Raw genomic sequence first — 20,512 nt, 5'->3', positions numbered from 1 at the left:
AGTCAGCCATACAAGACAAGTAAATATTAGTAGATGGTGCATGCTTGACCTACATTGTTGATGAAAACACAAAATCATTCTCTGACAAGTTTTATTAACAGATCACCAACTAAAACTAAGGGGCATATTCAATTGTTGGCGGTTTCCGCCGCAGGGTTTGCAATGCTAGTGCTGTGTGCAGAAACTTCAGCCTCCTTCGTCTACGGTGCAAAACTTGGCTTCCGGATGTGCAGTACCATATAATCATGCTTATCCATTTCAGGCCACTTCAATGCTAGTCTGATACCCAGGCATGGGTTGGCAAAGTTCAGCCCAGGGGGGCGCACATGCGGCCACATCACATGACACGCGATGCTGCCGTGTCATGTGATGCGGCTGCCTTTTTCACTGACGCGGCCGCATCGCATATCTTGCGATGCGGCCGCTTGTAATATTTATGAAATATTGCATTAAACGAGGGGGGGGGGGGGGGCGGCCAGCCCAAACAGCTTTCAGACTGAGTGGTGCCCCCCTGCCCAGCCCGCCCCTGCTGATACCAGTGGAGAGAGAGATAGAAGAGACAGACAGAGAGAGAAAGCCACTCCAATGCTAGTGTGATACCAGTGGAGACCGAGAGATAGAAGAGAGAAACACTCCAATACTAGGCTGATACAAGGGCAGAGAGAGAGAGATAGAACAAGCAACTCCAATGCTAATATGATATCAGTGGAGAGAGAGTGAGACAGGGAGAGAGAGAGAAGAGACAGACTCTCCAGTGCTTGTCTAATACCAGTGAAAAGAAAGAGACAGAGAGAAACAGAGAACTGGCTGACCTTTTGGCTAAAGTCTCTTATATTCCAGGATGCTCTTTGATCAAAGAGGAACCAAGAAGTGATAGACAGAGCCAAGCGCTAAATAGAGAAAGCGGAGGCGCTGAAGCAGACACAACTGAATTACACCTTAAGAATGATGAAAGTAGAGGAGGTGACTTTAAGGAAGACTTTCAGGTTCAGCAGGTGAAGGCATGGTGGGATTGGGTAAACCTTGACAGGGTATTAAGGTTTGAAGAATTAGGTCTTCTCTAAGCCCGATGACAGCACGTGTGACAGAGTATTGACATCTAATTGTCCTCTCTCATTTTTACATGCCAGAGTCCAGCAAGACTGTAACCAGTGCTTTTTTTTGTAAGAAAAAAGGTGACGGAACTCACCTCTTTCTGCCCCCTCATTTTTGTAAAGCCCTCTCTTTCTGCCTCTATCTTTAGATGAGTGTGTGAGACCTTTTCCCAAAGAAGGTAGTTTTGACTTAGAGGCACTAAGAACTGTAACTGATAAAATATGGTTGATCGAACTAACGAAAAAGTGAATGAAACACTATGACTGTTTTAAACTGTGGCAACAAGAAAGTAACAACAATGTGGCATGGTAATAATACATGCGTACCGGAACTAAGCGTTCCGGAAGTGCGCGTTGCGAAGTGTGGAGAACTGAGCGTAAGCACGCCCCGGCCGCCAAATGCGGTTGGGATGGTAAGTACAGTCAATACCAAAAAATGTTACAAGTGTAACTAGTAATTTGTATGTATTAAGTTATGTTAAGAGTAATGTTTCAGAAGAAGAAAATGAACCCACTGTCATTTCAGCCATTGCCCATGCCAGTAACATGCAAGAGGCATCACACAGACAAGGAAAATGAACGATCCCACCAGCAGGGGCAGCGGCTGAAATAAGTGAGAATAATGTAGAAATTTATACGAGGAGGAACATCCATTGTACTGCAACAGTAATTCCAGCAACTAGTCCAGAATGTAGTGATTTGGTAGGTTTACATCATACTTGCCAACTCTCCCGGAATGTCCGGGAGACTCCCGCATTTTGAGAGAGTCTCACGGACTCCCGGGAGAGTGTGGCAATCTCCTGAATTCTGCCCACTTCACTAGGAAGTGGTGGGCAGAATTAGGTCCCAAACGCCGCGATTCCCGGTGAATCGCGGCATTTGGCCCCGCCCCCCGCTGTCAAATGATGCGTTTGCGTCATTACATCACAGGGGGCTTGTCCAAAATGATGCAATTTTTGGCGCCCCGCCCCCTCACGCCCACCTCCACTGGCAGGCTCCCAGAAGAGAGCTGAAGAAAGTTGGTAAGTATGGTTTATATCCTGTCCGCACAATAGCAGTTCCCAATGGGAAGGCGGACAAAGACGGTGTAGTTCCCATAAAATATGTAATAATGCATTGTCCATGGACTAGTACTGAACTGCTTTCAATTATGTCTGATTTCCCGGATCCTAGAAAAGATTTGGCCAAGTGTCAGAAATTTATTAGACATTTAGGTTATGCACATGAGCCTACTAATAAAGATTGGCGAGTGGTGTTTAGGGCCTGTCTTCCTCTCGATACTGTTCTACAAAAGATCATTAAGGATTGTATGTTAGATGAGGATATATCCTTAACAGAGGATGATAATCAGGACAATATTAAACATATAATCTCATAGTTGGCCATATATTTTCCAGTGATAGTGGACTGGAGAAAAATTTTCACTATTAAACAAAAAGGTAGTGCGATTGCAGCTGACTACGTCGCTAGAGCTCTGTCAGCAATGACTAAGTACACAGGGATACCAGATATAAAGGAAAAAGTGCAACACAGGGAAGTAGCTGTTACAGTACTAATGGATGGTCTCAGGGAGGATCTAAAGACCAGGGTACAAACCTCGTTGCCTAATTGGAGAGGCCTCACGGTAGATGCAATTAGAGAGTCTGCCATGGAACATGATAAAAACATATGTAAAGGGGGAAAGGCGCAGAGTGATAGGCTAATGATGGTGAGTATCCAGGCTTTAGAAAGATTATATTCACAACCTCAGACTTCTAAAACCCACTGTAAGGGACGAAATAAACAGAAATCTTTGAAGTGTTTTAACTACCTTAAGAAGGGACACTTTAGGAAAGATTGTAAAGAAAAAACTAGGGCGAAAGCCAGGGGATTAGGACCAGGCAAGGCAAATGTTAATTTGTGGTATCATTGTGCAGGTTTATAAAGAAATTGACTTAAAATTATACTTTCTTGTTATTGCTTGTTTGTTTTATGTTGTCTTGTGTGTACTTTCCTGAAAGCTGGCCAATGGTAAGGAATGAAAATGTTTGTTTTTCTTTTTTATTTGAAAATAACTTTATCTTGTTCTTCTTTTTTTTCATAGATAAGGACAAACAAAGAAATATATGCTTAGTAATTAAGGGGATTGATAGAGGAGTACAAAAATTTCTCTTGAAAGACAAATTAACAATGGATCATTGTAACTCTCTTCTTTAGTTGCAGTGGTTTATGATAATTTATTTCGCGGAGATTAATTATTCAAAATGAAATGTGTACATACCCTGCTCTCAAATTGTTTTGTGTATTCCAGACACACATGGGAATCACAGAGTATGCGTCACAAAGAGTTAATTTAAGTCTATCATGAGGTATATAGGTAGTGAGATCATGAGATGCTGAGTTCCATACGAGCTAACAATGGACGACACTGGATTGGACAAGTGACGTAACTCCCAGTTAAACTTGAGAAGTATGGGGAGGGGTCATAGTTTAGTGAATAGCTAAGGGGATTAGTGGAGTAAGTAGAGCCACTTTCCCATAGTGTCCAATCCAGCTGTCATGTTTGCTGTAAAATCTCCTTTCAGCTTTTCTGTTTGTTTTCAAATCCTTGTGAAACCCTAGAAAATGTCAAATTTTCATGTTTTTATATTTTTCACCGTAGACAGACATGTACTGGATACTGTTATAATTGGCGAAAGTGTTATAGAAATGGACCACTTTGCCCTTCTCACTTGGCCAAGTAGCAGAACGTGTGGGATTGAAAATGGCATGTGAGTTGGCAGAGGAAAAATCAATTGATATACATTGGTCTTCAGTATTTTTCTAGTATAGGGGCTGACTTTGTGGCGACTGAAGAACTTTTTATAACAATGGCAATACATAAGTAGGACATTACATGAAGGACTTGTGACAGTGACACAGTTACTAACTGAAGTAGCTGTTAGTTAAGTCCACACTTACACACATGACTGCACGTGACTGTCACAACAGGGCGGACATGGCTGTCAAATAGACAGCAGGGTTTTACGTGACCCCCGACAAATTTATGTTTTGTTTTTCTTTGTATTGTTTTAAATTGTTTTCACACACACACAAATTAGTTAATATATGAGATTTGTGTTGCCTGAAGAATAAACAGTCTGGAAGGTGAAGGGAGGTGGTCAGGAGTCTTCTGGACCCTGGAGAGATGGATAAGGTAGGCCTGTGGCTTCCAAAGTGTATCTTCCAGACCTAGCGGAGGCAGCACATGGTCTGGCTCAGCTGGGTACAGAAGGTATGTGCAAGCTGGTAAGAGTATATGGGTGTGCATCAGACGTTTCTTCTCAAGCTAGTAAGAAGGCAATGTCCTGTCTTGATTGAGAGAGAGTGTCGGGAAGACAATACCAGTAGAGCCATCCTATACCCCTCCTACAGATGGACTTTCTCCAGGTAAAACAAATCCACGTCATCCAATTACCACCTTGCAGGATCCTCAAATATGTACCAGTGTACCAATGAAATATATCTGGCTAAAGATGTATTGAAATGTTTCTAATGTATTGCTGGCTTTTGTTATTCGATGTGGTATCCCTAGAGTTATAAAAGGTCATAGGGGTATTCATGTTATTGGTAATAACTGTATAATGTATGAGCAGTGATAGTGAGTTACATGCTTTTGATTAGCCCCAAACCAGTGGAAAAATAAAGTAACGGTACTAGCTAGAAGGAATTGAATGGAATGAGGGTTGAAACTTGATTGAAGTGGCTGGTATCTTTGGCCACTAGTCCTCCCCACTATCAAAATCACTCCTAAACTGCCTCTTAACCTGTCATCTTTTGAAATGTTTTTGACTTTTTCTTGTGATGAGTTTGTAACCGAAAGGCTGTTCTAGACCTTGAGAGGAAAAGCAAATAGTGAGACAGCAACCGAGAACGTTCGAAACACTGTTTCCTAAGGTGTAACACTTACTATTATGATGTTGGACTGGGAGAGTAAGTTGTGGAACTGTAATTTCCTACGCTCAGGTTGTTTGACAGACAGGTACCAAGTGTTGAAGACCAGCATTACATCTTTAGGGGAAGCAGAGAGACACCGGTACCCATTCCATACACTGCAGAGGAGGCAATGCCTGGAGAAGGTTCCAATTACACTCGTGAATCTGTTCTGGGAGACCCGATTGCAGTTAACAACACCTGAGCCAAAGACTTTTCCAAGACAGTTGTCCATAAGTACGTTGACTCCACAGTTGAAGAGAGGTACATCCAGCGATGCCAGTCCAGTAATATTCGTACTTGAGCAGGCATCCTTGAGAATGATTATCATTCTTGGGTGGGTAAGGTTGTAGACCAAGCAGTGCTGGGTGTGCTCTTAAGTGCCTCAGAGATTATATCAAGAGGACTAGTTCTCTTTCCACTAAATATTCCTGAGGTACATGAATTATGGTGTGGGAGATCACTAGGGGAAAGGTAAGACAGCTAGGTCCCTTAGTTTGGAGTCTCCAAATATTTGGCAGGCCGATCACTGTTTCACGTACAAAGAAACTTGAGTATTGGGAGACTGGAAAGAATGAACAGACAATAGCCCGCCCCACAAGTGTTGATGACAATAACTGTTGATATTATTAGAGTGTATATACTAACTCAGGCTGAAGGAAATTGTAAATGACATTGTTGATAGACATAGGATGATGTTATTGGTAAACATGCATTATTTAAATGTTGTCTAAGCTAAAAGACATGCTTTGGACAGATGAACATGTTGGGCATGAAAGACTGTTGTAGGTTATTCTATATTGTTGATACATGTTCTATCACACCCTTGAAGGGCATATAAAAGGTTATCTCCAAGCTCTAGAGGTATATGTTCCATAGTAAAAGAAAAATAGTTTCTAGGAGTATGACTCTCTTTTATGGTAACCTGTCTGAGATCTACAGACAGAGTGGTCATTCGCAAAGGGGGGCATACATTACTGAACAATGAAACGTACTACTGAGATCCTGCAATATTTAGTTTAGTTTTGTGTACTATCAAAGGGTGGAGCTGTCAAAGTCGTATAATTGGATGAAAGAAAGTATATTGATTAATATTGTTTTATTGCGATTGCGATCAGTACACCACATGTCATGGCGCAATTGCACAATAAATCACGCACGCATACACTCGCACTTACACATTCACTTATATATATATATATATTTCATATTTATAATAGTTCCAATCCACAGTTGTTTATGAGCAGATGTTATTTGGTTTATAGTTATATATTATAAGGTAATATGTACACATTAGTGAGATCTAAGGTTCAGGTCATAGGAAACATGTCATGTCTGGTATCATTCTAATCCCCTATTTATTCGCAGACGTCCGGTTCATTCACCGAAAGGATCACTCCTTGCTTATGCTAGTTATGGAGGATGGGAAATAAATGATTAGAATGATATTGTCTGTGTAATGCTAATAGACCAGTTTAAACTAGTTCTTGGAGGGAACATTAGTATTCATCATCTGGTGAGCTGACCCCCACCCTTGGTGGGGGTTGTTTGAACTGACCTATGCACTGCATTACACTGGACCTTCCTGAAGCCTGAACCTGTGGAAACTTGCCAAGTCATCTGTATTGTATTTACTGTAACACTAAATGTATATATACTGCTCCCTGGAATCAGCTAGTCAGTCACTCTGACAACAGTCGTCAGGATTAAAGCACTGTCTAGCTGGATCCAGCAGAGCGTAGCACCACGCAGCGTATGTATCATGTATCGGCTGTACTGTACTTATCTATTTGAACTGTTATACTTTTGCTTTTGCTAAATAAATTGCTTGTGCTTTGGAACCACACAAATCGCAAAGACAATGATTATTGGAAAACGATGAAATTACTTTAATAAAACCTTTACGTATCTTTGAAGGCGAATTCAAAACACCACTGGTTATATTATTAAACATATGGGTTGTGTTGCCTGCTCTCCAGTACAATGGTTCACTAAAAAAGAAGGTGTAGTAAGTGTCAATATATCCCATGTGGAATTGGGATGCATTAGTAATATTGGGATGCATTGGTACTATTGGGATTTAATAGTAATATTGGGATGTATTGGTACTATTGGGATTTAATAGTAATATTGGCATGTATTGGTACTATTGGGATTTAATAGTAATATTGGGATGTATTGGTACTATTGGGTTGTATTAATAATACTGGATAAACTTTTACTAGAAGTAGAATGGAGAAGCAGGATGGAGATCCTCAGGTGCTAAGTTTAGTAATGTTTACATGCCTCAGGCTCATTTTCTGCAGAGTCTGATCCCTCTCTGGAAAATCATCTGCCTCTGTCATGATTTAAATGGTTTAATTTGGCCTTTAGGTCCTCTGATCTTGTAAACAGAAAACAGGACAGTTTATTAACTACTTATAAAACATTTAAGCTATGAGGCCTATAGGTGGCTTTTTGGTTGTGGCTCACAAGCCAGGATTTGCTAGCTGTAAGCCTATATACTTGGGAGGTGAGTGCATCCGAGTTCAACTGCAATTTAATGGTGGTCAGTGTAGGACCTGCATACAATGAGGTACATTTGACCCTAGCAAGCTTAAATGTTTTGATCAATATATGAACCAATACCCCATGTTTTCATTTTGCTAGATACACACAGATATGCAGCGTTAAGGACAAGCGCTGACAACTTTTAGCAGATCTGTCAATAGGTACACACTGGCACGTTCTTTGTGGTATAACTAGTTGTAATAAACTGTTTAGTTATCAGCATACAGACATGACAATGATCTTACATGAACAACGTTACTAGAACATTCCTGTACAGTTCTATAGTACAGAGCGATAACACATTAACACAATTAGTAACAGCGCCACCTGCTGTCCCTTCAAAGTAGTCACTCAAATAACATTCTCAGGGGAATATTTACTAAACGGCAGGTTTGAAAAAGTGGAGATGTTGCCTATAGCAACCAATCAGATTTTAGTTGTCATTTATTAAGTACATTCTACAAAATGACAGCTAGAATCTGACTGGTTGCTATAGGCAACATCTACACTTTTTTCAAACCCGCAGTTTAGTAAATATACCCCTCAGTCTGTAGTATCTCAACAACAACAACTGTATTTTTCCCTGAAAGAAGTGTTGATATGAAGGACCTTAGCTACTGTGACCTCTCTCTATTTTTCACCGGAAAGGCCTGAAGATATGTGGATTAAATGCTCCTTTGTTACAAACAAATGTCCAGCTCCTTTGGATTCATTCTTGTGACATAGGAAATCAATATTTAATATTTCCAGTGAGTCTAATTTCTTAAAGAAGCCTATGGAGACAGCTCTACCCACCAACATTTTCCAAGGCAGCACTTTTCCCTAATTAGGAACATTCTCTCTCATTTTGGTCCAGTATACTTCCTCTTCTACTAATACCCCATTCATACTGCACCAAAATCCCGGGTCTTTGCCGGGGCGAGCTGAAACGACCCGGGTCTTGGTGCAGTATGAATGGTACAAGTGAAAAATCCCGGGTCTAAAAACCTGGGATTTATCGAGGGGTAATTCCCGGGTCGCCTGCATGATGAATGGTGCAACCTGGATTTTTGCACGAGAGAGAGAGGGAGAGAGAGGTTTTTTTTTCATATTCCAGCTTTCAGCCAATGAAAACTGCTCTGGTGATGACTCCCACAAATTGCCAGGGCACAGACTTGTGCAGTATGAATGGCGTCAACCCGGGAAATTCCCGGGTCCGAGGTGCAGTATGAATGGTGTTTTTGATCTGGGACGCTCCGAGCCCCCGCAAAAACCCACCTTCAAAAACCCGGGATATTGCCGGGGCGGCAGTATGAAAGTGGTATTAGATATAGTACCATGCAAACTTCTTACTGCCAAATTCCAGAAATGAAAGGTGAATATCATTAGCTGTCTGCTAGGATGGTTCTGATACAACTTACTGCATATACAAACCATTAATTTATCTCGGGCATCTCTCATTCTCCTATGAAAGAATTGTGGTACTTGACTAAAACGTTATGTATAGATGATGATTTTTTTATAAAGAGCATATACTACACCCCACCTATGCATGTATTTATCTTTTCTCCGGCCGTTATATCTTATCTGATCACTGAAGAAATGTTGCTATCACTTACGATTTATCTAATATTCACTGGACAGCAATTTCTTTAATATTTCCAGACCACTGACACAGGCAGTCACATAGGTCCAATTATGGGATTTGTTACCTTGTATCATTGTGTCTTTCTAGGTAGTGAAGGTGTCTCCCGCTATTCCAAGCTATGCTGGGTAACAGTAAACAGAAGGGTCTCCTCTGACCCACTGTCAGTAGTCATCACGTATAACTCTGAAAGTGTCTTGATCTTCTACCACTAACAGTTCTAAAACTCCATATCTTCGAAGTTATGTGAGAACTTGGAATTTTGTATCTACAGGGGAACCCACCGGAAGATGTATGGATGTGATAGAGAGACATTGTCCCACAGGAATATACTGAGGTGTTTCACCCTGTAAATAAAATGCTGAGGGTACAGCTGAGTACACGAAGGGCTAGATTTACTAAACTGCGGTTTTTAAAAAGATGTTGCCTATAGCAACCAATCAGATTCTAGCTATCATTAATATAATGCATTCTACAAAATGACAGCTAGAATCTGATTGGTTGCTATAGGCAACATCTCCACGTTTTCAAACCCGCAGTTTAGTAAATACACCCCGAAGTGTAGGGGTTTAGTAACATGAGTACACAGAGTTTGCAGTCACTGCCTGGGCAGCGCGTAGCGTGTACTAAGCTACACGGAGGTGTTGGGACTGGTTAAACAACGCATAGCATGTAATGAGGTACACGGATTTATTGGCATTGATTGAACAGCATGCATCGTGTACTGAGGTACATGGGCATGTTGGCACTGTTTGAACAGTACATAGCGTCTAACGAGTTACATGGATGTGTTGGCGCTGACTAAAAAAACGCGTAGAGTGCAATAAGGTACACAAATGTGTTGCCACTGGTTGAACAGCGTGTAGCGTGTTAAGGCAGTATGCGGTATAATAGATCTGTTTATTAATTTTGAAAGCTATTAATTTAATATTAGGGCTGATTGGAGGGAATTGGGTATATTTATTAAATCTTAAAGCTATTAATTTAATGTCGGGGCTGATTGCAGGTGGGGGACCCAGATATTAAATGTGAGCCTAGAGTGTTCATTCAATGACAATATTTAATGTACCTAATCTTCTTTTCCAAACAGGGCCTCAACAATCCGGGAACCAGAAAGCTTATTACATGAGCAGCAGCAAGTATTGAAACCCTCATGATTATGGTGGAATAGTCACAATTATGGGTGACTGTCCTGCTGAGACCGGACTCTGGGGTAAATGTATCATACTCCGGTTTCTTCAACTTGCGGTAGTTCTGCGAGATGACAGCTTAAATTTAAAGCGGCGCGAGTTGAAGAAACCGGAGTATGATACATTTACCCCTCTGTCTTTCTTCACACTGCGTTGCTTTTGATGGGGAGCTGTGTGCCCTTAATAGTAGTGCATGCTGCGTTCCCTGTGTATATGACGAGAATGGAGGGGCTTGGAACTTGATGATTACCTGCCATTTTAATGTAGAATTAAAAAAAGAAAAAAAATTATATATATATATATATATATATATATATATATATATATATATATTTTTTTTTTTTAAATAACAAGGCCTGTAAAAAGTGAAAGAACCAGAAATAATAGTCTGGTCTGGTTACCACTATAAAATATATATATATATATATATATATATATATATATATATATATATATTACAGTATATTTAGTATATACAATATATAGACTATATATATATATATATATATATATATATATATATATATACAGTGAGGTTGTTGGGCTTCACTACATGAAGAGGAGAAGGATGAGCTGTGCAGGTCAATCACAGGAGTAGCTGCTGCCGTCAAGGCTGGATTGCTGCCAAGATCCAGCCTACTTATTTAACCCCAGCCTTGTCCAGCAGGCTGGCCACCCCTTTCATAAGCAGATGGTGGGTAGCTGAGCAGCAGAGCTCTCTGACAATACAGAGTAACATAGTAAACATCTCACCATGCTGCATTGTATCGCGGAACCTAGTAAACCCCGGAACCTTGTCGGCGGGTTCTGCGCGGCGGAAGGATACTCATGTGACACCGTGGAGTCTCCTAGCGGCTCAGTGCGGAAGTAGAGTGCAGTAGCAGCCTGCACTGGGCATTTATCACTCAGGTGAGTGGAGGGTGCCTGTAATGTGGGGAGAACTAGTATACTCTCCCTGCCAGTTTAAGAGTGGGGCTGCGGTGCATGCTGGGAGTTGTAGTTTATACACAGTGGTGGTCTAGGTTTTGGCAAGCTGTGACTGGAGAAGGGCAAGTCCTGGCATGATCTGCCAGGTAGTAAGTTGCAGGGAATGCCGGGACTTGTAGTTTTACAACAGCTACCTGCTTCTACCTATGGAGCCTGCTATATAATAGTAGTTTTAAACCTGTTTGCCTATCAGTGCGTTGTAATGTCAGTCACTAGTTCAGTTTAGTGAGATTCAGTAAATTAATATAATGCTACTGGCTGTATATCATAGGCATTCGCACATTGGGCAGCATAGTGGCTTAGTGGTTAGCACTTCTCACTCACATGAGTTCAATTGCTGACCATATCTGTGTGGTTTGCATGTTCTCCCTGTGTTTGCGTGGGTTTCCTCCGGGTGGTTCCTTTTTTCCTTCCATGCTCCAAAAACCTACTAGTAGTTTAATTGGCTGCTATTATGCTTCCCCTCCCTTTAGATTGTTCGCTCCTTTGAGCAGGGCTCTCCTACCTTCTGTTTCCATCACTTTTAACTGCGCTCTCCAGCTACTCAGCTCTCCTCCTCTCAGTCCCTCTGCCCTCTGTCTCCTCTCGCTTCTCTCCGCTCCCCTCAGTGACTCTCAACCTGTCATCCGTGCCCACCCTCTTGGGCCATAGTTACCTGCCTATACTCACTTTTCCCCTCCCTCCCTCTCTTTCATGCTGTGCCTGAGCCCCCAGAGTTATAGTGCTTACTATTACTTGTACTGTGCCATTGTTTGTCCTTGTACGGCGCTACGGATACTTTGTGGCGCCCTATAAATAAAAATTAATAATAATATTAAATTGCCCTTTGTCTCTCGGTCTGTATGTGTGTATGTTAGGGGATTTAGACTGTAAGCTCTGATGGGGCAGGGACAGATGTGAGTTCTCTGTACAGCGCTGCAGAATTATTGGCGCTATATAAATAAATGATGATGATCAGGAGTGTACTATCTTTAATGACTTTGACCTTTAATCTATTTGCACACTGTGACAGGTTTTGAAAATTGGTCTCTGGTGAGGTCTCCGCCTTTTGCTAATGCCAAAATTGGGTTCTTGCTGCTTCTCTGCAAATACAATTTCAAATAGTGTGCCATGAAGTGGCAAAAATATATGGTATATTGGTATCAAAACAAAATGTAAAGAGGGCACAAATACTTTACAATCTATAATGATTTCTTCTTAGTATCAAGTTTACACATCTGTATTATTTGAAACAGTATAAATCAAATAAATGATCATCAACCTAACACTCACAAGCCAACTACCATATATGCCCTCACATTTATAGACTGAAATACATTTATGTATGTATGTATGTTAACAAACTAGCATTATTTTTATTGATTTTGTTGTGGGGGGCGTATTTCGATTACACATTTTGCTCCTGGGTAGGTGCGTTGAAATCACCATCAAAAAGATTTCCCTGTAATGCTACAATGGCATTATTGATTAGTCTTCAGTAAGAAGATTCTGAAAGAGAACAGTTCAAACAAAAAGCGTAATTTTATTACAGAAACAATCTTTTGTTGTGCAAATAGTGGCACTCTTAAATTACGCAACATTTTAAAGTATCTTAACCTCCTTTTTATATTTCTGTATCATAATAATGCAAATAATACTCGAATGTTGGCCCATGGCAGCACGGTTGGCTCAGTGGTTAGCACTTCTGCCTCACAGCACTGGGGTCATGAGTTCAATTCCCGACCATGGCCTTACCTGTGTGGAGTTTGTATGTTCTCCCCTTGTTTGCGTGGGTTTCCTCTGGGTGCTCCGGTTTCCTCCCACACGCCAAAAATATACTAGTAGGTTAATTGGCTGCTATGTGAATGAGTTCTCTGTACAGCGCTGCGGAATTAGTGACACTATATAAATAAATGGTGATGATGATCTTCTCTCACGCTGGAGGATTTTTTGCTGTACCTATAGAGTTCCCTTTATTTTAGGAGAGATCACACAACAAATTAGACTTTTCTGTAATTCCAGGACTGCCTTGAGATGAAGTGTTACATGAAAAGTGGTGATAGCAGACACAGTCCTATTGAGCTCCCTGATGGTGTTGGGGTTTTCCTGGGAAGAGGACCAGAGACCCGTATAGCAGACAGAAAATGCTCCAAACAACAAGGTAAGTTTCCTGCACCCACAGTGGAGGCAAAATGCATTTTAAAGTGTGCAAATACACCTATTTATTTTAGGGAGCTCAACCCCTGTATCACTCTGCACATACTTTTACGAGGTTAGCTGGAAATGCGTATGGTGGAAAGGGTAAAAATCTCACTTTAAAGTCCTGACTACTGGATCATTAGAAAACACAATGTCGGTAAATTTAAGCGTTCTGCTTATTCTCCTAAAATACCGTTTGTTCCAGCCTCATTTATGGATTAAATTAATGATGATAATGAAGAAACATAGGGACTGTGTTTATTACCTGTGTCACTTTCTGTGTTGGAATGTTATTTATTCATCTCGCAGACATCAATGGTCTGATCTGAGTAGTACTGCTCCTTACGTACCAGAACGTTGACTTTGTGGCACACCAGTGGGGGCTAGCTGAAACATACTCTTTATCTAACATTCCAACCATATGTACTTGGTACCTTAGTCCAGGCAGCATCTGAATCACCTAGCATGATGGTCTGGTACCATCTAGCCATAACCAGCTAGCTTGTACCAGAGAACTTTGAAAGGAGTTTTCATTACCCAATCAATGTTTATAGAATTCAAATCTTGTTCCTATTGGAAAACAAATGACTTAGAAGTGGCGGTATGGAAAACATAAGTGAATGCAAAGTGATTAGTGAATAAGGAAGTAGTGGCCCTATATAAATGGCTGCTGATGATGATGATGTGGGGAATGTTTTCTTGGCACACATTAGGCCCTTTAACACCAACTGAGCATGATTTAAATGCCACAGTCTACCTGAGTATTGTGGCTGACCATGGGCATAACTTTATAGCAACAGTCTACCCATATTCCAATGGCTACTTCCAGCAGGACAGTACGACATGTCACAAAGCACACATCATCTCAAGCTGGTTCCATGCATATGACAATGAGTTTTGTGTAGTCCAGAGGCCTCCACGAATACCCAGATGTCAATCCAATAGAGCAACTTTGGAATGCGGCGGAACTGGAAACTTGCAGAATGAATTTACAGAGAGGGCGTGATGCTATAATGTCAATATGAACCAGAGTCTCTGAGGAATGTTTTTGTGTAAAGACACATACAATGAAACGGGGCATTCCCAGGGCTAAAATGGTTAACTCTCACTAAGCACTCCCACACCCACCAGTGTAAGAAATTAGGAACCATGCCAGGGGCAAACAATGGGTTAAAATATGTGTCGGACATAGAAAATAAAAGTGAGATATTAACTCAAACTTAATAGAATACCGCCACGGTAAGTGTATTATACGGTAAGTTTAACTTGGCTTTCTGCTCGTGGCAGAGGTTTGCACAAGCAAATAGGCGACGTTGAAATTACCGTATTAACTGTAATTACGTGCACTATTACCGTAATATGTGAATAAAGGAATCTGAGGGTGGATAAAATTCAGATCTAGGTCCCCTAAGAGCCTCGCACGATGTGAGGCTGTGCACACTTCTGTGTATTACAATACCTGGAACAGTGCTGAGTTGCAAAGAAAAATCTGCAGTGTTTCAGGTACCGTACCTCTAGTGAGGCTGCGATGGTGGCAGAAAATAAAATTGGATCCTAAAGGTCTATTATTGCTAACTGTCCTACCTTGGCCTCTTGGAAAGGACCCCCCTTCCTCTATCTGCAGATATATATGAGCCTATAAAAATATGCCTGAAAATTATTACTTTGCTGTTCAGATATTGAGATAGGTAAAGCCTTAAATAGTTGAAGAAGCCTGGGGCTAACGTTATCAGTGATCATAGCAAACTTGGACAGCAGCAAACCTTCATCTAGTATAAAGGTGAAATGATTAGTAAGAGACAGGCATAATGCCATCTGCAGTTCTTATCCTGCAGTTCTGGAAATGTGCTGTGTAGGAAAAAACTGTAACAAACAATTAACGCTTACAACTCACAATTACAGATATGTCTAATGTTACAAGTAGATAGAGGCAACTAAATCTATCAAATATGTTTTTAACGTCTAAGGTGAGCTGCTCCGTGAACTCGGTGAAACGTTAGTGTTCGGGGATAACCGCATTTTCAAGTATGTTCATTATTTATAACTAAAGGACCGATATCTGTTGTCTTCGTACGCAAAAGCAGTCCCTATAGAAACCTATGGGGACTGCTATTTTGCATGATTTAACAAGTTTGGAAAATCAGAGATTTTCAGAAGTATGAGGAGATTATTGCGGTAGAGCAGTGATCAGGGAACAGGGGTAAATTGCCCCAAATGGGGTAAAAATTAAATTCCTGGGGGTAATGCTGCCGATTCACATGCTGTCAGTTGGATTGTAGACCCCTTTAAATGTGAAATTGCTGTTGCTCCAGAAGAGCCTCAAGGGTTGGCAGAGGCACTTCTTGAGCTCCGATACAATAATGAAGCACGTCTTGCATTGGAAAACAAAGCAGATCTGTCATATTTTTGGAGGCATTCAAAATTGCACATAAGGAGGCAGTCAAAAAGTTGCTGCCTTTTACAACAACCTACCTTTGCGAACAAGGATTTTCCACTCTAATGAACATAAAAACAAAGCAGAGAAATCGATTGGACACTGAAGACTGTATTCAAATTGCTCTGACATCAAAATGCCCCAATATTGATGCTCTCGTATCACAAATGAAGCAACATCATTTCTCCAAAACCTGAAGTTTTGAAGTTGAAGCTTTCAAAGAAATTATGAATAGATTCAATAAAATTTTGAATTCCAATAATTAATAATATATGATATCCTTCCTTTCAAATCAAGGGGGTAAGGTCGGCGTATCTAAATATATTTGGGGGTAAAAGGTAAAAAAGTTCCCTGACCCCTGCGGTGAGGGATCTTCGGATCCCTCACCGCAGCCTTCCTGCTCTCCCCTCCAGTCACTATTGCAAATATGTCTCTACGCAAGAGCAAAGCAACTTTGCCATAGTGACCGGATGGCAGAGACAGACATCGGGGGGTAAATGTATCATGGGCCGTTTTTTTCAACTCGCCGGAAATCGGCGAATTCGCAGCTAAAATTTAAAACGGCGCTGGCTTGTAAAGGCAAACTTGTATGATGCTTTAAATTTTAGCTGCGAACTCGCCGATTTCCAGGGAGTTGAAAAAAACCGGCCCATGATACATTTACCCCCGGGACTTTTAAGGTAAGTGAAATCATCTCCGGGACAGCCTCCCATCGAAAGTGCTGTACCGGGATGATTTTTAATAAATGCTTATTAAAAATTAGGCAAAACCCGGTTAATTAATAAATATGCCCCATTGTCAGAGGCTTGTACATGCGATTGTCCTTAAAACCAGTTGCCAATCTGTGTAAATACACTTCTACCATTTTGTATAAAGACTTTATTACATTAATCATGAACAGTGGATCCAGTACAGATGTCTGGATTTCAGTATCAATTCTTAATTTATGATCTTTTTTTGGCAAATTGCATATATTAAATTAGCTCTTCCTACAATGTTGTTCACTTTTAAAATTGGCAAATGTGAAACTATTTTCTACATGTCTATTTTTCCCCAGTGTTAAGTGACTACATAATCCATACTGTGGCATAAATCACTAATATTGTTTGTAAAACACATATGTTTCTGGCGCTATGTGCTTTAAATAACATGTAATTCCCTTTTGTTTAACAGTGGAGATTGTGGCAGATTTTGAGAGGAGAGTTGTTCGCGTCACACAGGTAAAGGAAATATTATCTGCACCAATCGCTGTGAAAGTAATTTAGACTCCTTGTTTTGTAAACAGCTGAAATATTTTCATATTACACTGGAATCAATCAGTAGCACAGTTGGAGCAGTAATGATTCGTCCTCAATTGTTTATAGAACTGAATCCTTGGAAGAATATTAGTTGTATCACATATAGGAATATATTAAAACCTTGATGTCCTCTTGCTGAGGATGTTAGTATTGGTCATATCTATGCAACCTGTTCATTATAGTGAAATTTCGCCTGCGTTATTGGGCATAATTATTGCAGTGTCTGATCGCAGAGAACAATAACAGACAATAGATGGCTGCCATACAGGTACCCTATTTGTTTATGGGTGTATATATATATATATATATATATATATATATATATATATATATATATATATATATATATATATATCAGGGATAGTACTGACATACAGGAATTTAGATAGATTTATGTCTCTGTATATGCTTGGATATATTTATACTAAATTAGTGAGATCAGTTGCACAATATAAGGAATAATATTCCTCTGTCATATAATATAAGAATATATGAAATCACTTTGTATTTCGGGTACAGCGGTCTCTGATTGTCTGTTTTTTATACACACTTTATGCTTTTCTTATACATCTATATCTATAATATAAAAGCCTAGCGGCGTGTGTGGGGAAAAAAAAACAAGCTGCAGCGCCACCTGCTGGGCAGAGTTATACACTGACCTACTAAATTCTTAGCATTATCTAATATATAAAAGTAAAAGCCTAGCGGCGTGTGTGGAAAATACTATTTTCTCAGAAAGGGCTCATCCAATTGACCTGAAATTTGGTATACTGACATTATTTGACAAAAAAATTAGAATAGTGAAGTCAGTTAACTTCCATCAACCCCCCTTCCCCCCGTCGGAGGGGTAGTAAAGGCTAAATTTACCAGTTGAGGGGTCAAACTCATTTTCGTGAGGTAATTTTACCTCATGAACACACATTAAAAAGGGCGCTTGCGTCGGGAAGTAGCGCTCTTCCCCTGAGGAGGCCTGGGCTAGGCCCAAATGCATGACAAGAACCTTTTTAAGACCTTAAGTAGCTTGATTTGACTAAAATGCATGAGTATCATGCACGGGTTAACTTCTATATTATAGTTATCTACATTGTAACATTTCTTGGTATACTGCAGATGACAACTATCATGAGGTTATTATTAAGCTTTTATTTTTAGGGTGGCCCAATACTCTGCAGGGTCGGAGAGTAGGGAAAACAGAGTGTATATAAAACGTGGCCCAAGTACAAATGTAGATTAGTAGGAGTGGAGGGTAAGAAGGGCCCTGCTCCCAAGAGCTTACAATCTAGTGGGGTGGGAGCAAGCTTTGCTCAGTGTGAGTGGTGTCGTGTGTGGAGTGTGGTAGGTTATGGGAAAGCTTTGGTGGTTGGAGGAGGTTAAAGGATAGTGAGAGCCCAAAAATATTTCCTTCCATGATCGAACCCGCCACCTCTCACCCCATTCCCTCTAATAGTTGAACTGTAGGGGGGTCTCATATTCAGGACCTGTGCTGTGTTCTCAAGAGTTAATTGGTTTAACTGTGGTCAATATAAACTGTGCTGTGTACATTAAAATGTTGTTGGCAAATGGCTGCATTAAAGGGAGGGGGGTTCAGTGATTAAAGATAGTTTCGTCTGGATCGCTTTAAAACTACTTGAATATAATGGATTGTTACTCTCTTAATTTAACTATATAAATTACATAATATTATATTGGTGTGTGTGTATATATATATATATATATATATATATATATATATATATATATAGTGTGTGTGTGTGTGTTTATTCAGTTCTAAAAACTAAATTATTGATCAAAGATGAACTAACAAAGCAATTAGGTTTTTTTAAACACATTTTGTATGTAAAGTAAAGTCTATTGATTTACAGTATTGTTACTTCTATAAATGGGACAATTTTGCTATTATATAATAGGAATGTGTTAGAGCAGTGTTGGATAACCTGTCACACTCCAGGTGTTGTGAAACTACAAGTCCCAGCATACCCTTCCAGCAATAAGCTGCTGTATATTGGCAAAGCATGCTGGGACTTGTAGTTTCACAAATACCTGGAGTGTCACAGGTTAGCCAACACTGTGCTCCTGTATACATTGTGTAGTTTGTTGCTGATGAACAAACGTCTTTCCTTTTAGCTGGGTCCAAACCCCACGTCAGTCGGAGAAGTGAAGTTGAAGCAGGGGGAGAGCGCACTGTTGAAGGAAGATCATACCCTGTACATGGTGAACTCGCTGTATCCTTATACCGTGGCGTTCAGTGATGAAAGCCCCAAAAACACTGGTGCACCTGGGAAGCCCAAGACTCCTACACAGGTGAGCAAAAAGCGTTCTCTTGCTGCAAGCCCAAAGAGAAACATAAAAGACTTTTTTGGTGCATGTACATCCGAAAGCCAGAAGAAAAGCCACCGGGAAGAAGGCAGCAAGGCCCAGCCGAGCAGTAAGAAGTCAAAGTGCCAGGATCCAGGCTTGAAGGCTGCAGAAAACAGCGAAGATTCAGAGGAGGAGGAAATTTCTCGCAAACTGCGAGAGTTGCAGGAGACGTCGGCCAAAGCAAACTCCGCCAGCACCAAAACATCCCACGCGGTTCCGGACACCGCCAGGGGCGCGACCTGCAGCAAAGACTCCTGGGAAGATAAAGGCAAACTTTTGATTTTTAATAAGAAAGGCGTTCAGTCTTCTTCCAAGGTAGGGGAACGCCCAAATATTCATATATGTATTTTCAGTTTATTAAACAAAGTGTATAGCAAGTAGCATGGCTGAGCGGCCAATCAAGTTGTATTTGCAAATCACTCAAGGCTCAAGTCTCTATATTTAGTGTGAAAGGATTAAGTAACTCGCCAAAGGGTTTCAGAATAACTAGGATTTTCAGCTTAGAGAATTCTGACCTCGCTATCAAATTGATACCGGTAAAGGAATGTATAGATGTAGGATAAAGGAGGTTTTTTTACCCAATATTTTGTGTTTATTTCAACATACCTGGAAGCGTTTTGCACAATATAATTTACTTGCTAAGCTGTTCCCTTGCAGGGTAGGACAACTGCCTCTTAATGTACCCACAGCAACTTGTAATTCAAAATTAAACATCTATTTTTTTACATTTTATTTTATGTGTACTGCTGAGTGTATGACAGATGTCTGCAGCATACACAATCCATGATAATCCTCAATTACTGAATAAATTTGTTTATTCTTTATATTTGTAACATGGGGAGGTTGAG

The 20,512-nt window shown here is 40.4% G+C and overlaps 1 protein-coding gene across 1 annotated transcript in view; it reads left to right on the top strand.

The window, feature by feature from the left end:
- Positions 1-11,087: 11,087 nt before the first annotated feature.
- PNKP (polynucleotide kinase 3'-phosphatase) overlaps positions 11,088-20,512 on the top strand; it is a 29,016-nt gene continuing 19,591 nt past the window's right edge. The window contains exons 1-4 of the mRNA XM_075191224.1: positions 11,088-11,318; positions 13,398-13,536; positions 17,182-17,228; positions 19,431-19,979. Of these exons, the coding sequence (XP_075047325.1) occupies positions 13,410-13,536; positions 17,182-17,228; positions 19,431-19,979 (723 nt within the window). The 5' untranslated portion in view covers positions 11,088-11,318; positions 13,398-13,409. The remainder of the gene's footprint in view (positions 11,319-13,397; positions 13,537-17,181; positions 17,229-19,430; positions 19,980-20,512) is intronic.

This window comes from Mixophyes fleayi, chromosome 11, assembly GCF_038048845.1.
Source record: "Mixophyes fleayi isolate aMixFle1 chromosome 11, aMixFle1.hap1, whole genome shotgun sequence".
Classification (NCBI taxonomy): domain Eukaryota; kingdom Metazoa; phylum Chordata; class Amphibia; order Anura; family Limnodynastidae; genus Mixophyes; species Mixophyes fleayi.
Note: the sequence above shows the minus strand (reverse complement) of the source record. Positions and strands in the feature narration are given on the sequence as shown.